Source organism: Eptesicus fuscus, chromosome 12, assembly GCF_027574615.1.
Source record: "Eptesicus fuscus isolate TK198812 chromosome 12, DD_ASM_mEF_20220401, whole genome shotgun sequence".
In the NCBI taxonomy this organism is placed as follows: Eukaryota; Metazoa; Chordata; class Mammalia; order Chiroptera; family Vespertilionidae; genus Eptesicus; species Eptesicus fuscus.
In genome coordinates this window covers 43,112,415-43,132,533 of record NC_072484.1, presented here as the reverse complement: position 1 = coordinate 43,132,533, position 20,119 = coordinate 43,112,415, and the positions used below count along the sequence as shown (strand labels likewise).

Here is a 20,119-nt window from a genome sequence, read left to right as displayed (position 1 = left end):
TCCTTTGCATTCCCTAGTTTCTTTCTTCCCTATCTTGTCATTCCCAAGACTGATGCTTCTTCTTTTGGGACTTGAATGACTTGAATGGCTCTTGCAGGGGCCCAGGCTTTTCCTCCAAATCCCACTCAAACATGCTATCCCTCCACCTCCCCACTCAGAGTAGATGCATGAACAAGGAGACAAGGAGATAAATATTTCCTTTCTGACTGGTTATCTGACAAAGTAAAAATTAGATTCAGCTAGCTGTCAAGTAACATACCACTTGTTAAAATTGTTCTTAGGCTTCAGACACAGTCTAGGTGAGCTTTCATATTCAATTCATATTCAATTTCAGCATTCAATATCCTGATCATTTATCTTTTCTTTGGCAGTTCTTACCTTCCCAACATACAAAGGGTCAGTTCCAGTGTACTCTTCCAGAACAAAAAACTGGTTCCAAACCCAGCTCCTCTTTGTCCTTGAGTGTGACTGTGGCTTGTCTGACAGGAGCGCTTTTAATTTGCCTGGTGGTGTTGGTGTGCTCGAGAGAACGGTGGTCGTAAGGTCCATCAATCCCCAGAAGTACAAGGACATGCCAAGTCCAAGCCAGCTCTTTGCATTGCTCATTCTACCAGAAGTCCACGTGGGAATGCCAATTTTTCAGAAAGTAAAGTACAGGATGGTAAGCCACTGGAACTTGAGTATTTTTCAAGTAAAAAAAAAAAATAGCACAGTTTATTGGATACTTACGCTTCCTAAATGAGATCCCAATTCAAGTCAATGTGCTTGAAGTTGACTTCCTGTCAAGTTAAGGAAAACACATTGTAATGATGTCAATTTCTTTCCTGTGGGATTGTAGCAAGTTTTCAAGAAATGTCACTACTCAGTTTCTACTCAACAAATTAAAGAGTCATAACATGTTATTGCTTTAGAAATGTTTGAGTAATAAATAATATTTTGATAAAAGAATATTTTTTCTTGCTATAACCAATCCCAAACCTTTGGATATGGATTTCAGTGGGAATAATAGTAATGCATAAATTTTGTCTCATTGGTAGTGTAGCTGGAGGGTTATGCTGTATTATTGATTGGCTTGAATTAATAGTGTGCACTTTGAAATATTTATGATCAGCCAGCCTTCTAAACTCTTAAAAATTGTATCCATTTCCAAAATTTACAGCTAATAACTAATATTTTCATTAACCCAACTGCTTTTCTTGGCTCATTAAAAAGCTAAAAGCAAAATTTAACTTTTTTTTTTTTTTTTTGCCACCCACAATTATCTTGTGTTGCTCCATGTTACCGATAATATTAGGAATCTTGGACTTCGTTTCTTAGCAGCCATGGATCACTTCTGACTTTAATCATTCTCTGAGCTCATAGTGGAATTGAAGTTTCACACTCTACTGTTTCGGCTCTCATGCACTGATAGGAACTGCTAATGTGACCTTTCTAGGATTGAATGGTCAGCTAGTCATTGCATCATTCACAGGAGACTTTAAAACGCTGTTAGTCTCATGCTACTGTGGGCACACTAAGAGTCTAGCCTTCACTTTCCCCCCATTGAAAGGATAGGGATGGCAGAAGGATATTGACTTCTACTCTGGGGACATCTTTTCATCAGTTAAATTTCTTTTGTTCTGTGAGGTCAGAGTAGCTTGTGACCTCACTCCTCTGCTGTGACCTCATCAACCTTTTCTTGAGCTGGGCTTAATGAGGTGGTATAGCACTCAAGCCACTCATGCTAAAAACAACCAAGATGTCACTGTTAATGTGGAGAACTGCAGTGATCTTCTCAGAACAAATGTGTGTATTTGGGGATTTCAGACCTTTGCAATGAAATAATGCTCCATTTTTCCAAGTGGTTTAAAATGAATGCATGGATGCTAGCTCAGTTACCACCTTCCACCTATCATCATCAGAACTCATTTTAGCTTTCCTCCCAAATACGCACTTATTAACACGAACAAAGGAATTTAAAAAAGATCTTATAATTATTTCATACAGTATGCCATTTCATTTTTGTACAAGAAATCACTTCAGTGAGGCCTGAGAAAGGGAAAAGCCAAGGAGGACTATAGAGTTTTTGTAACAGAATGGGAGGCTATGCCTCTCATATGTTCCAGCTCTAAAGGTGGACTGATTGTTCAGTAAAAGCAAGCCAAGTGTGCCTTATTTAAGGTGATGTGTTTGTTAATAAAGAGCAATGGCATGCCAAAAGGTGAGTTACCAAGTATTAGTGGTCCCCTCTCTTTGGACCAATAGACAGAAACCCAGCCTATGTTTCTCTGATTCCTAAGGGGAGATGTTCTGGAAGAAGGAACATTAACCCAGGATATGAATTAATGACAAAGATTGGTGAGAAATAGCTAATAGAAGATAGACTAAAGGATATTGCCAAAATAAAAAAGAAATGTTGCCAGAATACTATGATTGGTAACCGTAAAGGGAATATTCCATTTGTTGTGAGACTGAAACCTAAGAGTCAGTCACTTTAGCTCTTCGTTCTATCTTCATTACCTCTGACTTGTTTACTTCGATGCACTTTTGTTCTTCATCTGTTAAGCAGGGACAATACTGCTTCTCCCACCTCAAGGACTACCATGGGGATATGTTGGGATAATGCAGGTGAAAGCACTCTGAAAATGACTAAGGTGCCCACCGGCATTTGAACAGTCACATAGGAGAAATGACCTAGGTAATGTGTAAAACTGATAAAGCTAAACCTGAAACATATTTCCCGGATACTTTTTGTACCAAAATTCTTAAAGGGCTTAATGTATATATACATTATTTCATGGACTTCTTCATCTGTGATAAGTCCTACTATTTAGTGGGTTCTGGCCCAATCTAATTCTGTAATAACCAAACATTGCTTTTCCATATGAGGAAAATTAATGAAGGACTGGCTATTGGGAAACTCTCTAGAATAGAGAAAATTATTATTTTTGGATGGCATTCAATAATGGTAGAACTCAGTTTATATACTCTAATATATTTCCTTTAATGTCTGTGTTTCATACGTGTACATTTTGCCTAAGAATTACTTCCACTTATTTATTTTTTTCTGGCTAGTTTTAGCACATTGCTTTGAATTTGAAGTGCACAAGTGCATGTACATGGATGGTGTGCAGATGTCCCCTCTCTTGCTTCCACTGGCTAAATTTATGAACAGAATGAGATTTGAGGAAATTTTGAGGGATTTTAAGTACTTTTCCTTATATTCTCCCATCTCTTACAAAATGGACATACATTCTTGCCAATTTAAACTCCCATCTTTACCTATAGATGTCATCTGCAGACAACAAGGGAGAAAACAGTGATCTTTGGAATCTTTGTGATGAGTGTTTTATAGGTGGATCAGTCCCTTCAGCTTTCATCTCTCTCCTGTCCACTTTGGCCTCCTGCCCTCCAGTGCAAAGTCCTCGTGTTCTTCTCACTGAATATTGTCAGCTTTGGCTTCCTACACTCCAGTGCAAAGCTTTGGAGTGTTCTTCCCTCTCACTGAGCATGTGCAAAAGTGGCCTCTGACTGTTTAGGGCTGGAGCCCTTGGTGATCCTGTGAAAGCTCTGATGGCCTGTGTGCTCCTCTCATGTCTCCTTTTATAAACTTCAAGCATTTAAGCCGACAGTTTTCATAAACTTTTTTTATGTTAAATAACTTGATAGTTATAGTTGATGCAGAACACTTTATTCCTTCTTTTTCATGGTGGAGTGCAATGAAAAGTACTTCCTGCCTAACTTTTTAAAAAAATAATAATATTTTTAAATCTTTATTGTTGAGATTATTACGGATGTCCCTCTTTTTCCCCCCATAGATCCCTTCCACCGGTTCCAACCCCACCCCAGAACCTTGCCACCCTATTGGCTGTGTCCATAGATAATGTATACATGCATATAAGATCTTTGTCTAATCTCTCTTTTTTTTTAAAAAATATATTTTATTGATTTTTTTACAGGGAGGAAAGGAGAGGGACAGAGAGCTAGAAACATCGATGAGAGAGAAACATCGACCAGCTGCCTCCTGCACACCCCCTACCGGGGATGTGCCCGCAACTAATGTACATGCTCTTGACTGGAATCGAACCCGGGACCTTTCAGTCGCAGGCCGACGCTCTATCCACTGAGCCAAACCAGTTTTGGCTCTTTGTCTAATCTCTTCCCGCACCCCCCCCCCCCATACCCTCTCACATGGATGTTTCTCTGAAAATGTCTTTCTGCTTTCTTCTGACATTCATCACAATTTCATATTCATGCTATCCTAAACAAGTTGCTCCCCAGATGCAACCAGTGTTGGGATTCTGAGCCAGGCAGGAAATTCTTGGGTATTCAAATCATACCCACCCTCTTTCCTCTGAGAATCATCAGTCTTTCCATTTCCATGCCCCTGATTCTATTCCATTTACCAGTTTATTCTGTTCATCAGATTTTTTATTCATTTGATTTTTAGATTCACTTGTTGATAGATATTTTTTTGTTGCCACTTAATTGTTTATAAATTTTAATCTTTACCTTTATCTTCTTCTTCCTCTCTTAAAGAATACCCTTCAGTGTTTCATATAATACTGGTTTGGTGGTGATGAATTCCTTTAGCTTTTTCTCGTCTGTAAAGCTCTTTATCTGACCTTCAATTCTAAATGATAGCTTTGCCGGATAGAGTAATCTTGGTTGTAGATCCTTGCTATTCATCGCTTTGTATATTTCTCGCCACTCCTTTCTGGCTTGCATAGTTTCTGTTGAGAAATCAGCTGACAGTCATATGAGCACTCCCTTGTAGGTAACTAACTGTTTTTCTCTTGCTGCTTTTAAGATTCTCTCTTTGTCTTTTGCCCTTGGCATTTTAATTATGATGTGTCTTGGTGTGGTCCTCTTTGGATTCCTCTTGTTTGGGGTTCTTTGTGCTTGCTGGACTTTTAAGTCTATGTTTTGCACCAGGTAGGGGAAGTTTTCTGTCATTATTTCTTCAAATAGGTTTTCAATATCTTGCTCTCTCTCTTCTTCTGGCACCTGCATAGTTCGGATGTTGGTACCCTTGAAATTGTCCCAGAGGCTCCTTACACTGTCTTCATATTTTTGGGTTCTTTTTTCTTTTAGCTTTTCTGGTTTGGTGTTTTTTGCTTCTTCATATTTCAAATCATTGACTTGATTCTCGGGATCCTCTAGTCTGTTGAATCCATGTATATTATTCTTTATTTCAGTCAGTGTATGCTTAATTTCTGACTGGTCCTTTTCCACTTTTTTGGCATTCTCACTAAGATCCTTGAAGTTCTCACTTCCTTGGAGGTTTCTAGAAGATTCTTGGCATAACCTTATAACTGTGGTTTTGAACTCTATCCAGTAGTTTGCTTTCTTCCATTTCTTTCATTTGTGACATGTTTCTTTCTCTCTGCATTTTGGCTGCTTCCCCTTTGTTTCTATGCATTGGGTAGCTGCTAAGTCTCCTTGAGTTGATAGAGTGGCCCTGTGTAGTAGGTGTCCTATAGGGCCCAATGACTCAGCCTCCCCAGTCACCTGAGGTAGACACTCTTGGTGCACCCCTTTGTGGGCTGTGTGCACAGTTTTGCTATAGTTGAGCCTTGATTGCTGTCGATGTTACTGGGAGGAATTGACTTCCAGGCCAATTGGCTGTGGGACTAGCTGCAACTACAGTGAGAGAGCTGCTGTGCTGGAGACACCCTTATGGAGCAGAACTTGCTTCAGTGGGGCTTTGGTGCTCACTGAGTCTTCCCCTTAAGTGTGTCACTTATGGATGTGAAGAGTTATAATTTGGGATGGTCTGACACTGACCCTGGGTACACTGGCTCTTGGGTCTCCAGGGAGGTACAAAGTCAGCCACTGCCTGGGGCCACCCAGCAGGAGCTACAGAGAGATCTGCAGATTCCTCTTCTTTGTATCGGGTTTGAAAGTATCCATGCAAGGCCCAACTGTGAAGCGAGGCAGGCTGGTGCTGGTGCCAGCCTTGGGCCTTTTATTGATAGGTTTGTGGCTCCCTGACCCAGCTGCATCTTGTCTGACAGGTTTTAGGCTGAGAAAGGACTGGCCATTCATATACAAAAGCCATTGGGCTCAGCTTGAGTGGGGTTGTAAATTGGGTGGGGTCTCAGGGAATCACCAGGGTGGAGCAAACAGAAATGGCTGCTAGTCAGCCCTGCACCAGGGAGGTCCCAGCATGGGGAATAATAACCACTGCGAGCACTTCCTTCTGGAAGAAAGCTGCCCCCGAGTTCCTGCCCTGATGCCAGACAGTCCAGTTACTGCCAGTATGTGTCTGTGTCCCCCAGAGCTTCGCCCAGCACTGGAGCTCAGAGGAAGTGGGAGCTTGTAAATTCAGTTCGTAGTACCAGCCTTTTAAGAGGAGCAGCTGGTTCTGCAGCACCCTGTGTGTCACGCAGCCCCAATCCACACTGGTTTTTACAGTCCGTAGTTCTTATGGCCCATAGGGACTTCTTTCCACAGCTCTGGAACCCTGGGCTGGGAGTCCGGTGTGGGGCTGGGACCCCTTGCTCCTCTGGGCAGCCTCCCCAGAGACGATCTCCCTCCCAATTAAAAAAAAAAACAGCACACCCAGGTGCCGAACCATCCCATTTCACACCTCCACACCTTCTACCAGTCTCAGTGTGCTTTCTTCTTTATATCTCTCCTTATAGTACTTCACTCAGCCATCTTTCCTGCAGTTCCTGATGATAGTTGTTCTGTATTTTAGTTGTAATTTTTATGTGGGTGTGGGAGGTAGCAAGTGCAGGCATTTAACTATGCCGCCATCTTGGTTCCTTCCCTGTATAACTTTTTAGAAAGTAAAATCTGGGTTATACAATAGTTATATTACTCTTTTCACACTTAGAGCTGTTTTTATACAAGTGAAGGGAAAATCATTCCTATCAGAAATACCAGTTTGCAATTATTATAAATAATATGGTTCTCATATTCATGTTTTTCCCTGCAGGATAAGAATAGCGATTATATTTGAAGGTGAGCTAATTTCTGTTGTTCTTATAAAAAAAGAGGCTAATGTATGTATATTTGTGTATATAGATCTGTTTTAGAGGACCACATATTCCACACAAAGACTACATTAGTGGAAATTGACTTCTCTGTTAAATGAGTCTTTTAAAAGTCCTCCCTCCCCCATACTGCCTGAAGAAAGCAAATAGCTTAGTAATGAACAACACAGTAGGAAGAAATTAAAGTTGTACATAAAGCGTGCTCTTGGTGAATTGTTTATTTTGTTGGTTGAATTCGTTGTGATATTTAAAGTTGGGGGAAGGGATGGTTACTGCTTTCTTATTGAAATGCACTGGGCTTTTATGGTCTCCCTCTGATTTCTTTCGTCATTATTCCAGTTTTCCCAAGCTTTTCATGGTTAATGGAAGTACTACTCAGTAAACTCAAATGACATCTCCATAGTAGCAGAAAATCAGTTGCCTCTGCTAGTGACTCCCTATGAAGGGAGTGGGTGTTAATTTACTGATATGGCCGCATGCCTTTTTTACAGGTAAATACAGACAGTGTATCCTGGTTTTAGTCAGCTAGACTTCTTAAGCTACCACTTTTACTTATAGTTAGAGCCTCAAAAATGCACTTAAAAAGAAAAAACAAACTTGTCAAGATTCTAAATATGCAGGAGACCATGAGGTGCATCAACATTAAATCAGAACACAACTCAGTGCCACGTTACCCTGCTTCTCCATCAAGGTTCTCTCTTGAGAAATACAAACTAACATATTTACTTAGAAGCCAAAATCCTTCAGTATAGAATATCGAACCCACAGAGAGCAAAACAGGTGGTATGGGTATGAAGTGGAGTGAAAAAGTCATATGGTGATGATATCTTTGAACATGTACAGTTCATAGACAACAAGATTTCCTTATACTTTTAGTGCTTCTGTAAACAAACTTCCAACACCCCTGAATCTGGATGTGTATGTCCATGCTACTGACCAAAGCCTACCACTGAGGGTCTGCTTTGGAAAGGGTGTATATAGTATGGTTTTGTAGGCTGAAAAATGAGACAGTTCTCTGACTTACAATCTGTTTCATTTACTTCAGACTTTCCATGTCATGAATAGATGCTTCATCCCTCTTTTGTGGCCATCAACTTACCAGCCTACTCAAAGATAACTACGACCAACTCTCCACAGAGCCAGAAGAGGTTGTCCAGGTACTAGATTTTCTGCATTTGGGTTATTACTCTCACTTCTACACTCTTCCTACACATCTCACTTGCCTCATGACTTTGCCCCCCTTCGCAGAGTTAACATTTCTGAAATGGAATATACCTTAAAATCAGTGTTCACATTTAATGTGGTCATATTTTCTTCCCCAACCCCTCAGAGAAGCTGTAAACAAATTGATGGCGTGACTGGATTTGAGGAATTATGGTATTACCTTCTTTTATAATTGAACAGAAAAACAAAGCCTACTTAATTTCAATGGAAATTTCTTAGATAAGGTAGCCATCACTCTTACTTGTTCTAATTTTGATTACTTACATTTCTGTGAATTCTAAGTTTCTCAAAAACTGTGGAAATCCTGAGCTTAAAGGTTCAGCTCTTACAGTGTTCACTGAAGCTATTCTCAGTCTCTGAACTCTTCCCTTTCCCACCACTCCTTCTTTTGTCTCCTGTTCCTCCCACAACCAAACTGGTTTATGAGAGGGAGTGCTTTTTTGAAATCCAAAAATGGAACTGTGGGGTTGATGTGGTTGAGAGGGATGTATACAAATGGTTTAGTTGAAGAGCTTGGGAACAATATCTGGTTTTATATAAGTGTACACGTATGTGTGTGTCCATGTGTGGGCGAGAGGAGTAGAATTAAAAAAATGGAAGAAAGCTTGAATTATGTAATTAAAAGCTGGCTTTGAAAAACCTGATCAGTCCCATATAAAACCTGCTTTGTGTGTCCCTAGCTAAGGTCACAAATAACGGAATTTCCACTTTAGAAATCCTTTCTCGAGTTCATGCCTAATTCATCTTTGCTTTTCATTCTCATTATAATCAATTTTTCCCATTGAGGGATGCCCTAGCTTTCTTTCCATATCCTCCAAGGATGGGAAATAGGTTCTTACTGATCCTTTCACACACATTTAGAATCTAGGAAATGTTTTAACCCCAAAGGAATCAGGAAGTTTTTGACCTACTTTACCCTTCTTTCTGTTTCACTTTTAATCAAAGCTAATGAAATTGCAGTTCAGTCCATGGGCAATTTCTATGACTACAGTTAGACAGGAATGATCAATTTTTAATTTTTAGAGTTGTCTCACATGTTCACTAATTTTTAGTCTTATGTGACATTTATAATTGCATTAAATTTGTACTTGTTCATTTCAAAAAAGCATGTATTTTAAATGTGAATTATTGGCTAAAGATTTTTTATAAAAACTTGCAAATAATTGCTACTCAATGTTTTCTCTTACAACTTTGCCTTTGTATAGAACATGTCTGTAGCCTTCCCTGGGCCATAAAAATTAATCCATAGGAAGAAGAATCTTGGGTAAATGTTTGCTATCTATATGTTCCCTTTCCCTCCCTCAAGGTATTTACAGTTTAGTGGAGGGTGATACTATCATTCATACTAGTAGCAGAAAGAGGAGTAGGTGTAGGCATAGGCATAGGCATAGGCACAATGCCGTTACTAGCAGTGGTGATACTGTTGTAGCAGCAGTAGGAGTAGCAGAACTATAGCACGGAGTGTTTATTCTATGCCACGCTGTGTTAAGAAATTTACATTTACTTTATCATTTAATTTTTGTAAGAATTCCATGAAAAGGTATTCATTTCCCATTTTACAAAGAAACAAACTAAGAGTAGTATGCAGTATTGCTCCTCCCAGCTCTATTGAGAGCCGATTTGCACATTCTTCCCAATTCCTTAAAATCAGCAATGGTGTGAGTATTTACACCACAGCTATTGGCAAATGCTACATAACAATAATGTGGATGAACTGGGATTCTTCTTCAGTGCTTCTGCAGCATGTGCTTCACATATGACCGACTGTAACACGGATCTGTTTGTTAATGGCCACAAGACCCCTAGGTCAGGTTGAAGCGGGAGAAATGATGTCTATCAGGGAGGAAAGGGTTCAAGTAGCATATAAACTAGACCTTGAAGAGCAGAGAGGAGTGCATTTCAAGTGAAAGAAAATGCAAGTGCAAAGGTGCAGATGTAGGATGCAAAGGGCCTATCTGGGAGAAAGGGGTCCATTAAGGAGAGTAATGAGAGATGTAGGCCAAAACCATTAGGAACTTAGAATATTGCTGGACTGAAGTGTTTTGAATATATTTAGTTGTGCATAGTGAGCAAGTAAAAGTTTCTGAGCATGCAAACATAACCGATTAAATCTCTTTTTAGTCGTGTTGCTGGAGAGGAGAGAGGTGGTGGGAGAATCAGTTGAGAGTCCAGGGAAAACTGGTATGGAGAACTTCAAACAGGGATTCCAAGGTTGGAAAAGATTAGTGAGCTGTCTGAATTTGAGGAGGCAGAGTCTCCACCATTTGCATACAATAGATTTGAAGGATGATGTGTGTGTGTGTGTGTGTGTGTGTGTGTGTGTGTGTGTTGAAACAATGGTTTTAGACTTAGGGATAAAAAATTCTTCTTTGGCTAATTATTAAGAGAGTAAGACGAGAACTTTTGTTCTCTTTTTAGTCCAAAACTTCAAAGGATCTTTGGGCATAAAGAATGGGCACTCCTTTTTTTTTTCATGTGTCCGTCCAGTTTTCCCAACACCATTTATTGAAGAAACTGCCTTGACTCCATTGTATGGTCATGCCTCCTTTGTCAAATATTAATTCAGCATAGTGACTTGGGTCGATTTCTGGGTTCTCTATTCTATTCCACTGATCTATATGTCTGTTCTTGTGCCAATACCAGGCAGTTTTGAGAACAGTAGCTTTGTAATACAGCTTGATATTTGGTATTGAGATCCCACCTACTTTGTTCTTCTTTCTCAGGATTGCTGTAGCTATTTGGGGTCTTTTTTTATTCCAGATGAATTTTTGGAAAGTTCGTTCTAGGTCTGTGAAATATGCCATTGGTATTTTAATGGGAAGTGCATTGAATTTATAGATTGCTTTGGGTAGTATGGACATTTTGATGATGTTGATTCTACCAGTCCATGAACATGGTATGTTCTTCCATCTGTTTATGTCTTTCTCTATCTCTTTTTTCAGTGTCGTGTAGTTTTCCGCGTATAGGACCACTAACTTACACCATGCACAAAAATAAACTCAAAATGTATCAAGGACTTAAACATACTATGGGAAACCATAAAAATACTAGAGGAATCCATAGGCAGAAAAATCTCTGACATATGCCAAAGCAATTTCTTCACTGATACTGCTCCTAGGGCAATGGAAACTAAAGAGAAAATAAACAAATGGGACTACATCAAAATAAAAAGCTTTTGCACAGCAAAGGAAACCATTAATAAAACAAGAAAGCCCACTGCATGGGAGAACATATTTGCCAATGATATCAACAATAAGCGTTTAATCTCCAACATTTACAGGGAACTCATGCAGCTTAACAAAAAGAAGATAAACAACCCAATCAAAAAATGGGCAAATGATCTAAATAGACACTTTTCGAAAGAAGACAGAAGGAAGGCCAAGAGACATATGAAAACCTGCTCAAAGTCACTAATCATCAGAGAGATGCAAATCAAAACAACAATGCGGTACCATCTCACACCTGTCAGAATGGTTGTTATCAACAAGTCAACAAATGACAAGTGCTGGCGAAGATGCGTAGAAAAAGGAACCCTCGTGCACTGCTGGTGGGAATGCAGACTGGTGCAGCCACTATGGAGAACAGTATGGAGTTTCCTCAAAAAACTAAAAATGGAACTCCCATTTGACCCAGTGATCCCACTTCTAGGAATATATCCCAAGAAACTAGAAACACGAATCAGAAAGGGTATATGCATTCCTATGTTCATAGCAGCACAATTCACCATAGCTAAGATTTGGAAACAGCCTAAGTGCCCATCAGCAGATGATTGGATTACAAAACTGTGGTACATCTAAAGAAGGAGTTCTTACCATTTGCAACAACTTGGATGGAGATGGAGAGCAGTATGCTAAGTGAAATAAGCCAGTCAGAGAAAGATAAATATCACATGATCTCATTTGTGGAATATAATGAACAACATAAACTGATGAACAAAAATAGATCCAGAGACAGAGAAACATCAATCAGAACATCAAACCTCAGGGAAGGTAGGGGACAGTGGGGGTAAGGGGGAGAGATCAACCAAAGGACTTATATGCATGCATATAAGCCTAATCAATGGACACAGACAACAGTGGGGTGGGGGCATGAATGGGAGGTGGGGAGTAATGGGGGAATAAGGACACATATGTAATACCTTAATCAATAAAGAAATAATAATAAAAAAAGAATGGGAACTCCTGTCCTAGCTGGCTTGGCTCAGTGGATAGAGCATCAGCCTGTGGACTAAAGGGTCCCAGGTTCGATTCCGGCCAAGGGCACAAGTCTGGGTTGTGGGCTCGATCCCCAGTAGGGGGCATGCAGGAGGCAGCTGATCAATGATTCTCTCTCATCACAGATATTTCTGTCTCTCTCTCCTTTTCCCTTCCTCTCTGAAATCAATAAAGAAATATATTAAAAAAAAAAAAAAGAATGGGAACTCCTTCCTCTCTCTTAGAGCTGTTCTCCCTGCTTCTGAGTACACATACTGCGCAGGCTCACTGATACTGGCTCACCTGGGGCCTACTGGGTGAAATTGATCTAGAACTTCACTCAGCTAGAAACTGTTTGAGTTCCCATATTGTTCCTCTTACCTATTGTACCTTTAACCCCAATCTCACATTGGGGTAATGGGCATTTCATTAACTTTAAAAAAATATTCAAGGTCATCACATAACTCTTCTTTGTGCCCTGTCAAGATGTGAGAGCCCATCTTTTGTTTTTTTTACTCATTGTCATATCTTTCAGTTGGAGAAACAGAATTTAGGCACTAAACAGTTATCAGAAAGTAGAAAATCTACTTACACTATGCCAGGATGAACTAATAGAGTGAGCTATGTTATGTTAGAATTAGCTTATCCTAGACTGATAGTATGTATCTGCAGATCCCATTACCTTTGTAGGAGGTAATTGTAGAAGACATTGTCTATAAGCCTGAGATTCAATATTCTCTTCTTGATACACTGTCCCTTGATCTCCCCAATAGAGCATACCCAGCTGTACGCATGTGACAAGAGTGGTTTTTTGATCGATAGAGTACAGCAGCAACCTGTTTCCAATCTATACTAATAAAAGGGTAATATGCTAATTAGGGCAGGCGTCTTCTGGACGACCATCTGGACGTCCTTTCAGATAAAGCTGTAGCGGCTGCCTGAGGCTCAGGCAAGCCGCGTATGGTGCTGCTGCTGCCCAGGGCTGGCCCAAGGCTCAGGCAGCCACGTCTGGTTGCGAGGCCCAAGGCTCAGGCAGCCATGGTGGCTGCCAGTGGCAGCAGCAGCGGGGTGATGGGGGCGGCGTCTTCCCCTGATTGGCCAGGTCGCCTCTGGCAGAGGGAGGTCAGACTGCAGCTTAGGCTGGGGGCCAAGGCAGAGGTTGTTAGGGGCGATCAGGCTGGCAGGGGGGCAAGGTAGGGGTGATCAGGCCAGCAGGGGGGCAAGGTAGGGGCAATCAGGCCAGCAGAGGGGCAAGGTAGGGGCAATCAGGTCAGCAGAGGGGCAAGGTAGGGGCGATTAGGCCGGCAGAGGGGCAAGGTAGGGGTGATCAGGCTGGCAGGCAGGCAGAGGCAGTTAGGGGCACTCAGGCAAGCAGGCAGAGGGGTTGGGGTAATCAGGCAGGCAGGCAGAGTGGTTAGGGGCAATCAGGAAGGCAGGCAGGCAGGTGAGCGGTTAGGAACCAGCAGTCCCGGATTGTGAGAGGGATGTCTTGTCTGCCAGTTCGGGCCTAAACCAGCAGATGGATATCCCTCGAGGGGTCCCAGATTGGAGAGGGTGCAGGCCGGGCTGAGGGACCCCCCCCCTCTCGTGCATGAATTTTGTGCACTGGGCCTCTAGTCCTATATAATAAAGAGCTAATATGCTAATTAGATCGAACAGCAGAATGACTGTCCGGACAACCTGGACGAAGCTGGGGCTGCGAGAGGCTGTGAGGGCCAGCTGAGGCTGTGAAGGCCGAGTCCCTTGCACGAATTTTGTGCATCACACCTCTAGTTATATATATATAACTAGAGGCCCAGTGCATGAAATTCGTGCATGGGTAGGGTCCCTAGCAGCTGCCAGCCACCAGCTGGGCCCTCCCCTCCCTTCCCTTCCCCAGCTGCCGGCTAGGGCCTTCCTTCATTCCATGCCACCCCTTGGTGGTCAGCGCACGTCATAGCGAGTGATTGAACTCCCAGTCAGTTGAACTCCAGAGGGGACACTTTGCATATTAGGCTTTTATATATATAGATAATAATACAATCATGGGGCAGAGATTGGTTAAATGTCCTCATTTTTCTGGACCATTTTTATTCCCTGATGGTTCTTCGGTAGTGTTCTCTGGCTCAGTAACTGGAGCCACCTTTCAAGCAAAGGTGTGAGGTGGTCTTAATTTGGACTCTGAATAGAGCCCTCCTACTCCTCTCCTCAAAGACTAGTCCAATTAGCTTCTGATAGAATCATTGGAGGATCATAGTGGACATCACTTTCAGTTTGACTCCTGATTTCTTTCTTTGTTGGGTCTCTTGGTTTGCTTCCTTTAGCCTGGGAATGAATGGCACGTCTAGTCATCAAAGTAGAGATTCAGACATCAGTATACCCTGACTCCTTCCATCCCCCAACCCCACCCATATCGGGTTACTTAAACCTCAAAGTCTACCAATTACACCTTCCAAGTCTTCCTCAAATCCATCTTTCCTCTTCATTCCTTCTGCTATTACCGTAGTTCCAGTTTTGTAAATGTCCTACATTCACCACTGCCACAGCTTTCTAACTGGTGTCTCTGTTCTACCCTGTTCTCCTCTTATCAGCCACTCACCTGCTAAAAGGTCTTTAATGGCTCCTTATTTCATAACTGATAAAATCTAAACTCTTTGACAAGGCACTTAAGGCCCTACAGTATCTGGCTCCTATTTACCATTCTAGCCTCATCTGTCCCTGTTTCCCTCACATTTTTTTTTTTTCCGGTCCATCAAAATAAACAACAGATGCTATGTTTTAACACCTTCATGCTTTTGCTCAAGCTTGAATGCCTTTCCCAGGCTCTCCTTTGTTTAGCCATCTCCTTTCCAGGAAGTACTTGTTGGTTACCAGGCCTCACTTCTGTGCCCCATGCCACTCTGTGCTTAAGGCCAGCGTAACCCCTGTGGTCTGCTTTCCCCTCTATCCTGTGAATTCTCTTAGGGCAGTGACTGTTGCCTCTGTATCTTCAGAATTAGCACAGTGTTGGCACCAAACAGGAATTTAGTAAAGGTTAGAATAGAATCAAATTAGTAAAAGTGTACAATGATTCAGCAATATAATTTTCTCATTTCCAGAGAATTGTGGTACTTGTATAGCAATATTAACAGATAGGAATCTGCAGAACCACCATGTGTGACTGGGATCCTCAGCAGAGCTTTGTTAGTTTTGGGAGATGAGGATGGAAGTTTGGAGCAGGTACAGAGGAGGTCACAGGGCCCTAAAGAAGAAACCTTCAGTGGCCAAAGGAAGGAATCTTTAAGGCTACTGGGGAAAAAGTCAAGGTGCAGTCTAAATAACATCCAAATTTTTAAAATTCCTCTTCCCTGAAGATGGGCATCTTCTAGGAGTTAGGAGCAGGGAACATGGCCTTAATCAGCAGCAGGAGAGATTTAAACAAGGGTGGATATTCTGACAGTGACGTTTATAAACTGGGACAGGTTGCTTATGGAGATTAAGAAGTCTCCTGCCCTGTTTTGGGCAGGGGCTGAAGCTAGAGCAGCAGACTGACTACGGGGGAGGAACTTCCCCCGCTGACTTCAATGTAGGTCTGCCAAAGGTGGGCATGGAACCAGAAGGCTTCAGGTCTTTCAAAAATCCTGTAAATCACCATTTTCAAATGCTGACTTTTACATCATAGTATGCATTTACAGCATTGCGCTCATTTTTGCCTAGGAAAAACGTTGAATTTACAGGCATACAGTGAAAAGACTTAGCAGTCTCACTCTAAAGTGCAATCAATTGATGATGATGCTCGGTTCTAGCTATTTCTACTTTTACTTGCTGCAGAATATCAGTAAAAAAAGGAAAAATTTAAATGATGCGCTGATTGATCTCAGGTAACACTTGTGGCAAGATAAGATTGTTAGCTCTGCTGTGTGGAAAAATTGTGTACCTCCCTTGCTTTCTTGCTGGCACCTCCTCTCCCCATTCCTGGTATTTAAATGTCATATAGCAATGCCATGAAGATGTTCAAATGTTACTAGTGGAAATGAATTTGCAGTTAAAATTCCTCTGGATTTCTTTTCTATGTCGGGTTTCTTTGGAATGGAAAATTTATCTTTTGCAAAATTTAATTTATTATTTCTTTCTCTTATAATCCCTTTCATCTTTCTTATACAGTAAAGTTGCATTAAAAGAAACCCATATAAACTCTGCAGGTTTTTGTTTTTATACTGTAAAGTTATGAAGAGTTTAAGAGGAATCAGTCTAATACTTTAATCTATATTAAGGGAAAAGATTTTGCAAATGTTTGTCTTCAAAGCACTAAAAGTAAATGAAGGTTAAGGAAGGAGGCTAAAAAGAAAGCTTTATTAATGGGAAATACATTCTGATAAATCAAACTGATTCTGATCTTAACAGTCAATTTAAATAATGGAATTGGTTAATAGCACCAAATTAGGATTAAAGAAAGGGATAAAATCTATTTCCACAGGTTGTTTCAAAACAAGACATTCATTGGCTGATACCATATTATTTAATCTGATTAGACTGTACATAATAAAGCATGCCCCGCCATAAAATCCTGCTGGGAGATGTGTTTAATCAGATGCCTTTGATATTATTTGAGCAAAAACTACTTTGGAGTCAAAAGAATCAAAGAGAAAAATCTTTAGCTTCTGCAATCAATCTTAATCCACTGTGGATGCTAGTGCTCTTCACACAAACACCATTGTAATCTACTCCCAAATACAAGCACAAGCTGACTGTTGGGATTTCAGATTTGTCTTTTCAAAAGCCATGAACAGAAATTTGTTTTGTTTAATAACCATGTTCCACACCGACTGTTCATTTCTAAGCTTATCATAAATCAAGTCAAGATAAAAATTTTCTGTTGGCAGGAATTTTAATGGACACTGGTGACTACAATTAACAGCCACCCAATAATAATTTAAAATTACTATCTTAGCTAGCTTTGTTTGGCTCCCACAGGAACTACAGTAAGTCGGCACAACCATTTCCTAAGACAATCTTTCTATGTCACTGACTAATTTTGAACTAATTTTCGTGAATATATGTCATAGAAATAACAGATGGCATGAAAAGTTTTATAACTTACTTTTCTTCTTCCAGGGAGTGCACTATGTTTGCATCTTCCTGCGCTCATCACTTTAGTTGTGGAGTGCACTTCATGCTGCCAGCTCCCACTATATCTCAGAACAACCTAAAGTGGTCCTGCCTTTGCCAGTTTGAAACTGGTCTTTGAATGACAGTTGGCTCTAAAGGAGGCCATTGGATGTGGGGAATTTAACTTTGAGGGGGAGAAGTCTGCACCCATCTAAGTCTTTTCTTCACTCTGCCCATGCCATAAGGTCAGAATGCAGGGGGTGGGAAGGTGGGGAGGGAGGATAAGACCCAGCCAGCCACTGAGTTGCTGACAACCCAAAGCTTCTTGGGAAGGGAGTGAGAACAAAAGGCATCACTTATGTTAGGTGATTAGCGGCAAATGATGTATGGGGGTGGGAGGGAGCCTGGTGTATACAAGGAAGGGGGGCTGGCAGTTGCCCTTGTCTAGAGGGGGAAAGGACAAAGAAATCTGTCGCTGAACATTTGAGGCCCTAGGGGGATTTCTTAACAGAATCAAACAGCAAGGGACTATTAGCATCATTGTATAGTAAGAGCTGAACTTCTTTGGACATATTGGCCTTACAGACATCTGAAAATATCTAGTGGTAAATACATATCATCTACTTATGTATTTCAGAAACAAAGTAACATGGGAAGGCTAACAGATTGCATGTCTTTTTCACTTACCATTGCTTAGTGTTTCCAGTAAGTATGCTGTATCTCAGCTGAGCTGCTCTTTCACGTTATTGTTAATTAAATAATACTCCCTAATAAATCTGTCATTAATGCAGTCAGGAATGGGTTTGTTGAGTTTGCCTGAGGCTGTTAATGCTCCTATAAATGGGCTCTTAATTGCCATAAGAGGTAATTTCATTGGGGATTGTAGTTCAATTTTCCCAACAATTTTATAGTATATTTTATGTCTTAAACTTCCGTTTGTTTCTATGTCTGGAGTTTGATAAGGCTAGAGAGATCATTTTCTAATGATTCATCAATTGAATTAGCCATTCTCTGTAATGGAAAAAATGCATGTTATTGAATCTGAAATTCCACCCCCCCCATTTCCACAATGACTAAAGAGAAGCCACTAATAACAGATTTTAAAATTAATTTAATTTTCCCCTATTTATTTCATTACTTATTTTGTGAAATAAATGACTTTTGCTGGGAGAAACGGTTTCCGGCATGTCTTGGACATGACTCTGACATTACTTCATAGTCAACTGTTTTCTGAGTAGACAGGAGTGTTGGACAGGTAGACCAATTATCATTAGATAGAGTTGAAAGAGAGGAAGATGAGGGCATTCAGCCTCAGAGAGGAACAAGTGCCATGGTCTAGAATTTAAAGTGACCTTTTCTTCAAACATATCCTTCTCTTCATGAACAGAGAATAAGGACAAATATTAAGAAAAAGTCACCTTTTCTTTCAGTGCTATAATAGCCTTCATATGCCATTTCAAAAAGAAGTGTTATTTCAGCCTTTTCTTAAATGACCTCTTTTTCATCATAATGTAATATTTTTTTCACCTTTTGACTAGTACTTTGATTTTTAATAAAGTTACATACTTATTTCAGAGGAATTACACTTTAGAATGCATCTTGGTGGCATTTCATCCTAACAGTTTCATTTGGTTGAATTAATGTGCAGCTCTACCTTAGTGAAGAGTGGGGTTGAGAGAGAGAGAGAGAGAGAGAGAGAGAGAGAGAGAGAGAGAGAGAGAGAGAGAGGAGACTCATATAATCCTATATGATATAATCCTATTTTCTAGCATAACTTTCTTCAGTTTCTCATAGTAACCTTTATCTGTAATAAAAGCATAATTTAGCTGAATACTACTAAAACATATATTCACGTTATATCAGTGATTTACTGTTCTGTGGTCAAAATAGTTTACTTTCTTCTTCTTTACCAAGTTCAGGTTTTGTTGCTGCTGTCAGTTGATGATCTTTCATTCTCCTCTTTTCCTCCTCCCACCCCAGGTTCTTGTCTCTCTCTTTTTTCCATTAAGATGTGAATGGGCAGGCATCTCAGCCAATATGTCTATACATGGCTGAATACACTTGGAGAAAAGCAGGTCTCCTTTTGTCTGGACCCTGGATGGCTGCGTGTCATTCTGCACCAGTGGGCAGGGCCTCCCTCACAGTGGGAACTTTGCAATAATTGCCAGAACAAATTGAGCTCAGGCTTATCGGTTCCTTTCTTTTCTCAGTTGGAAAATGGAGGGAATGGAAGAACAAGGCCATTTTTGACCAATGACAATACAGCATAGAAACAGATTGGATACAGCCAGTGCCCACTCATGTTTCAGACAAGTCATGGGATATATTGTGTACAGGCATGATAAGATGTGATCCCACAATCACCAGGCTAACCAAGCCTTGTTCTCCCTATACCTCCTGGGTGTTCCAGTGTTAGTGATTGATGAGCATACACAACAGTCAGCAGAGGTGAGCACAGATGGATGAGACTGGTTGGTGCTTGTGTGTGTGTGTGTGTGTGTGTGTGTGTGTGTGTGTGTGTCTGGTGAAGATCAGCAGAGGCAACATTGAAATTGTTTTTACCAGGGAGCAATGAGAAAAATGGTCTTTGGCAAGAAAGCTGAATACTGGGGAAAGAAACTCATTTAAAAATCAATTACATGTTTTTATTACATA

At 40.7% G+C, this 20,119-nt stretch overlaps 1 protein-coding gene and 1 long non-coding RNA gene across 3 annotated transcripts in view; one reads left to right on the top strand and one right to left on the bottom strand.

Annotated features, from left to right (window-relative positions):
* CDH20 (cadherin 20) overlaps positions 1 to 818 on the bottom strand; it is a 53,166-nt gene extending 52,348 nt beyond the window's left edge. Inside the window, exons 1-2 of the mRNA XM_028157626.2 lie at positions 730 to 818; positions 379 to 607 (exon numbers count right to left, since the gene is read on the bottom strand). Of these exons, the coding sequence (XP_028013427.2) occupies positions 379 to 606 (228 nt within the window). The 5' untranslated portion in view covers position 607; positions 730 to 818. The remainder of the gene's footprint in view (positions 1 to 378; positions 608 to 729) is intronic.
* Positions 819 to 1,723: 905 nt separating this feature from the next.
* LOC129150862 (uncharacterized) overlaps positions 1,724 to 20,119 on the top strand; it is an 86,529-nt gene continuing 68,133 nt past the window's right edge. For both annotated transcript variants that reach the window (XR_008557625.1, XR_008557626.1), the window contains exons 1-3: positions 1,724 to 1,785; positions 6,923 to 6,948; positions 8,026 to 8,137. This is a non-coding gene — a long non-coding RNA (uncharacterized LOC129150862). The remainder of the gene's footprint in view (positions 1,786 to 6,922; positions 6,949 to 8,025; positions 8,138 to 20,119) is intronic.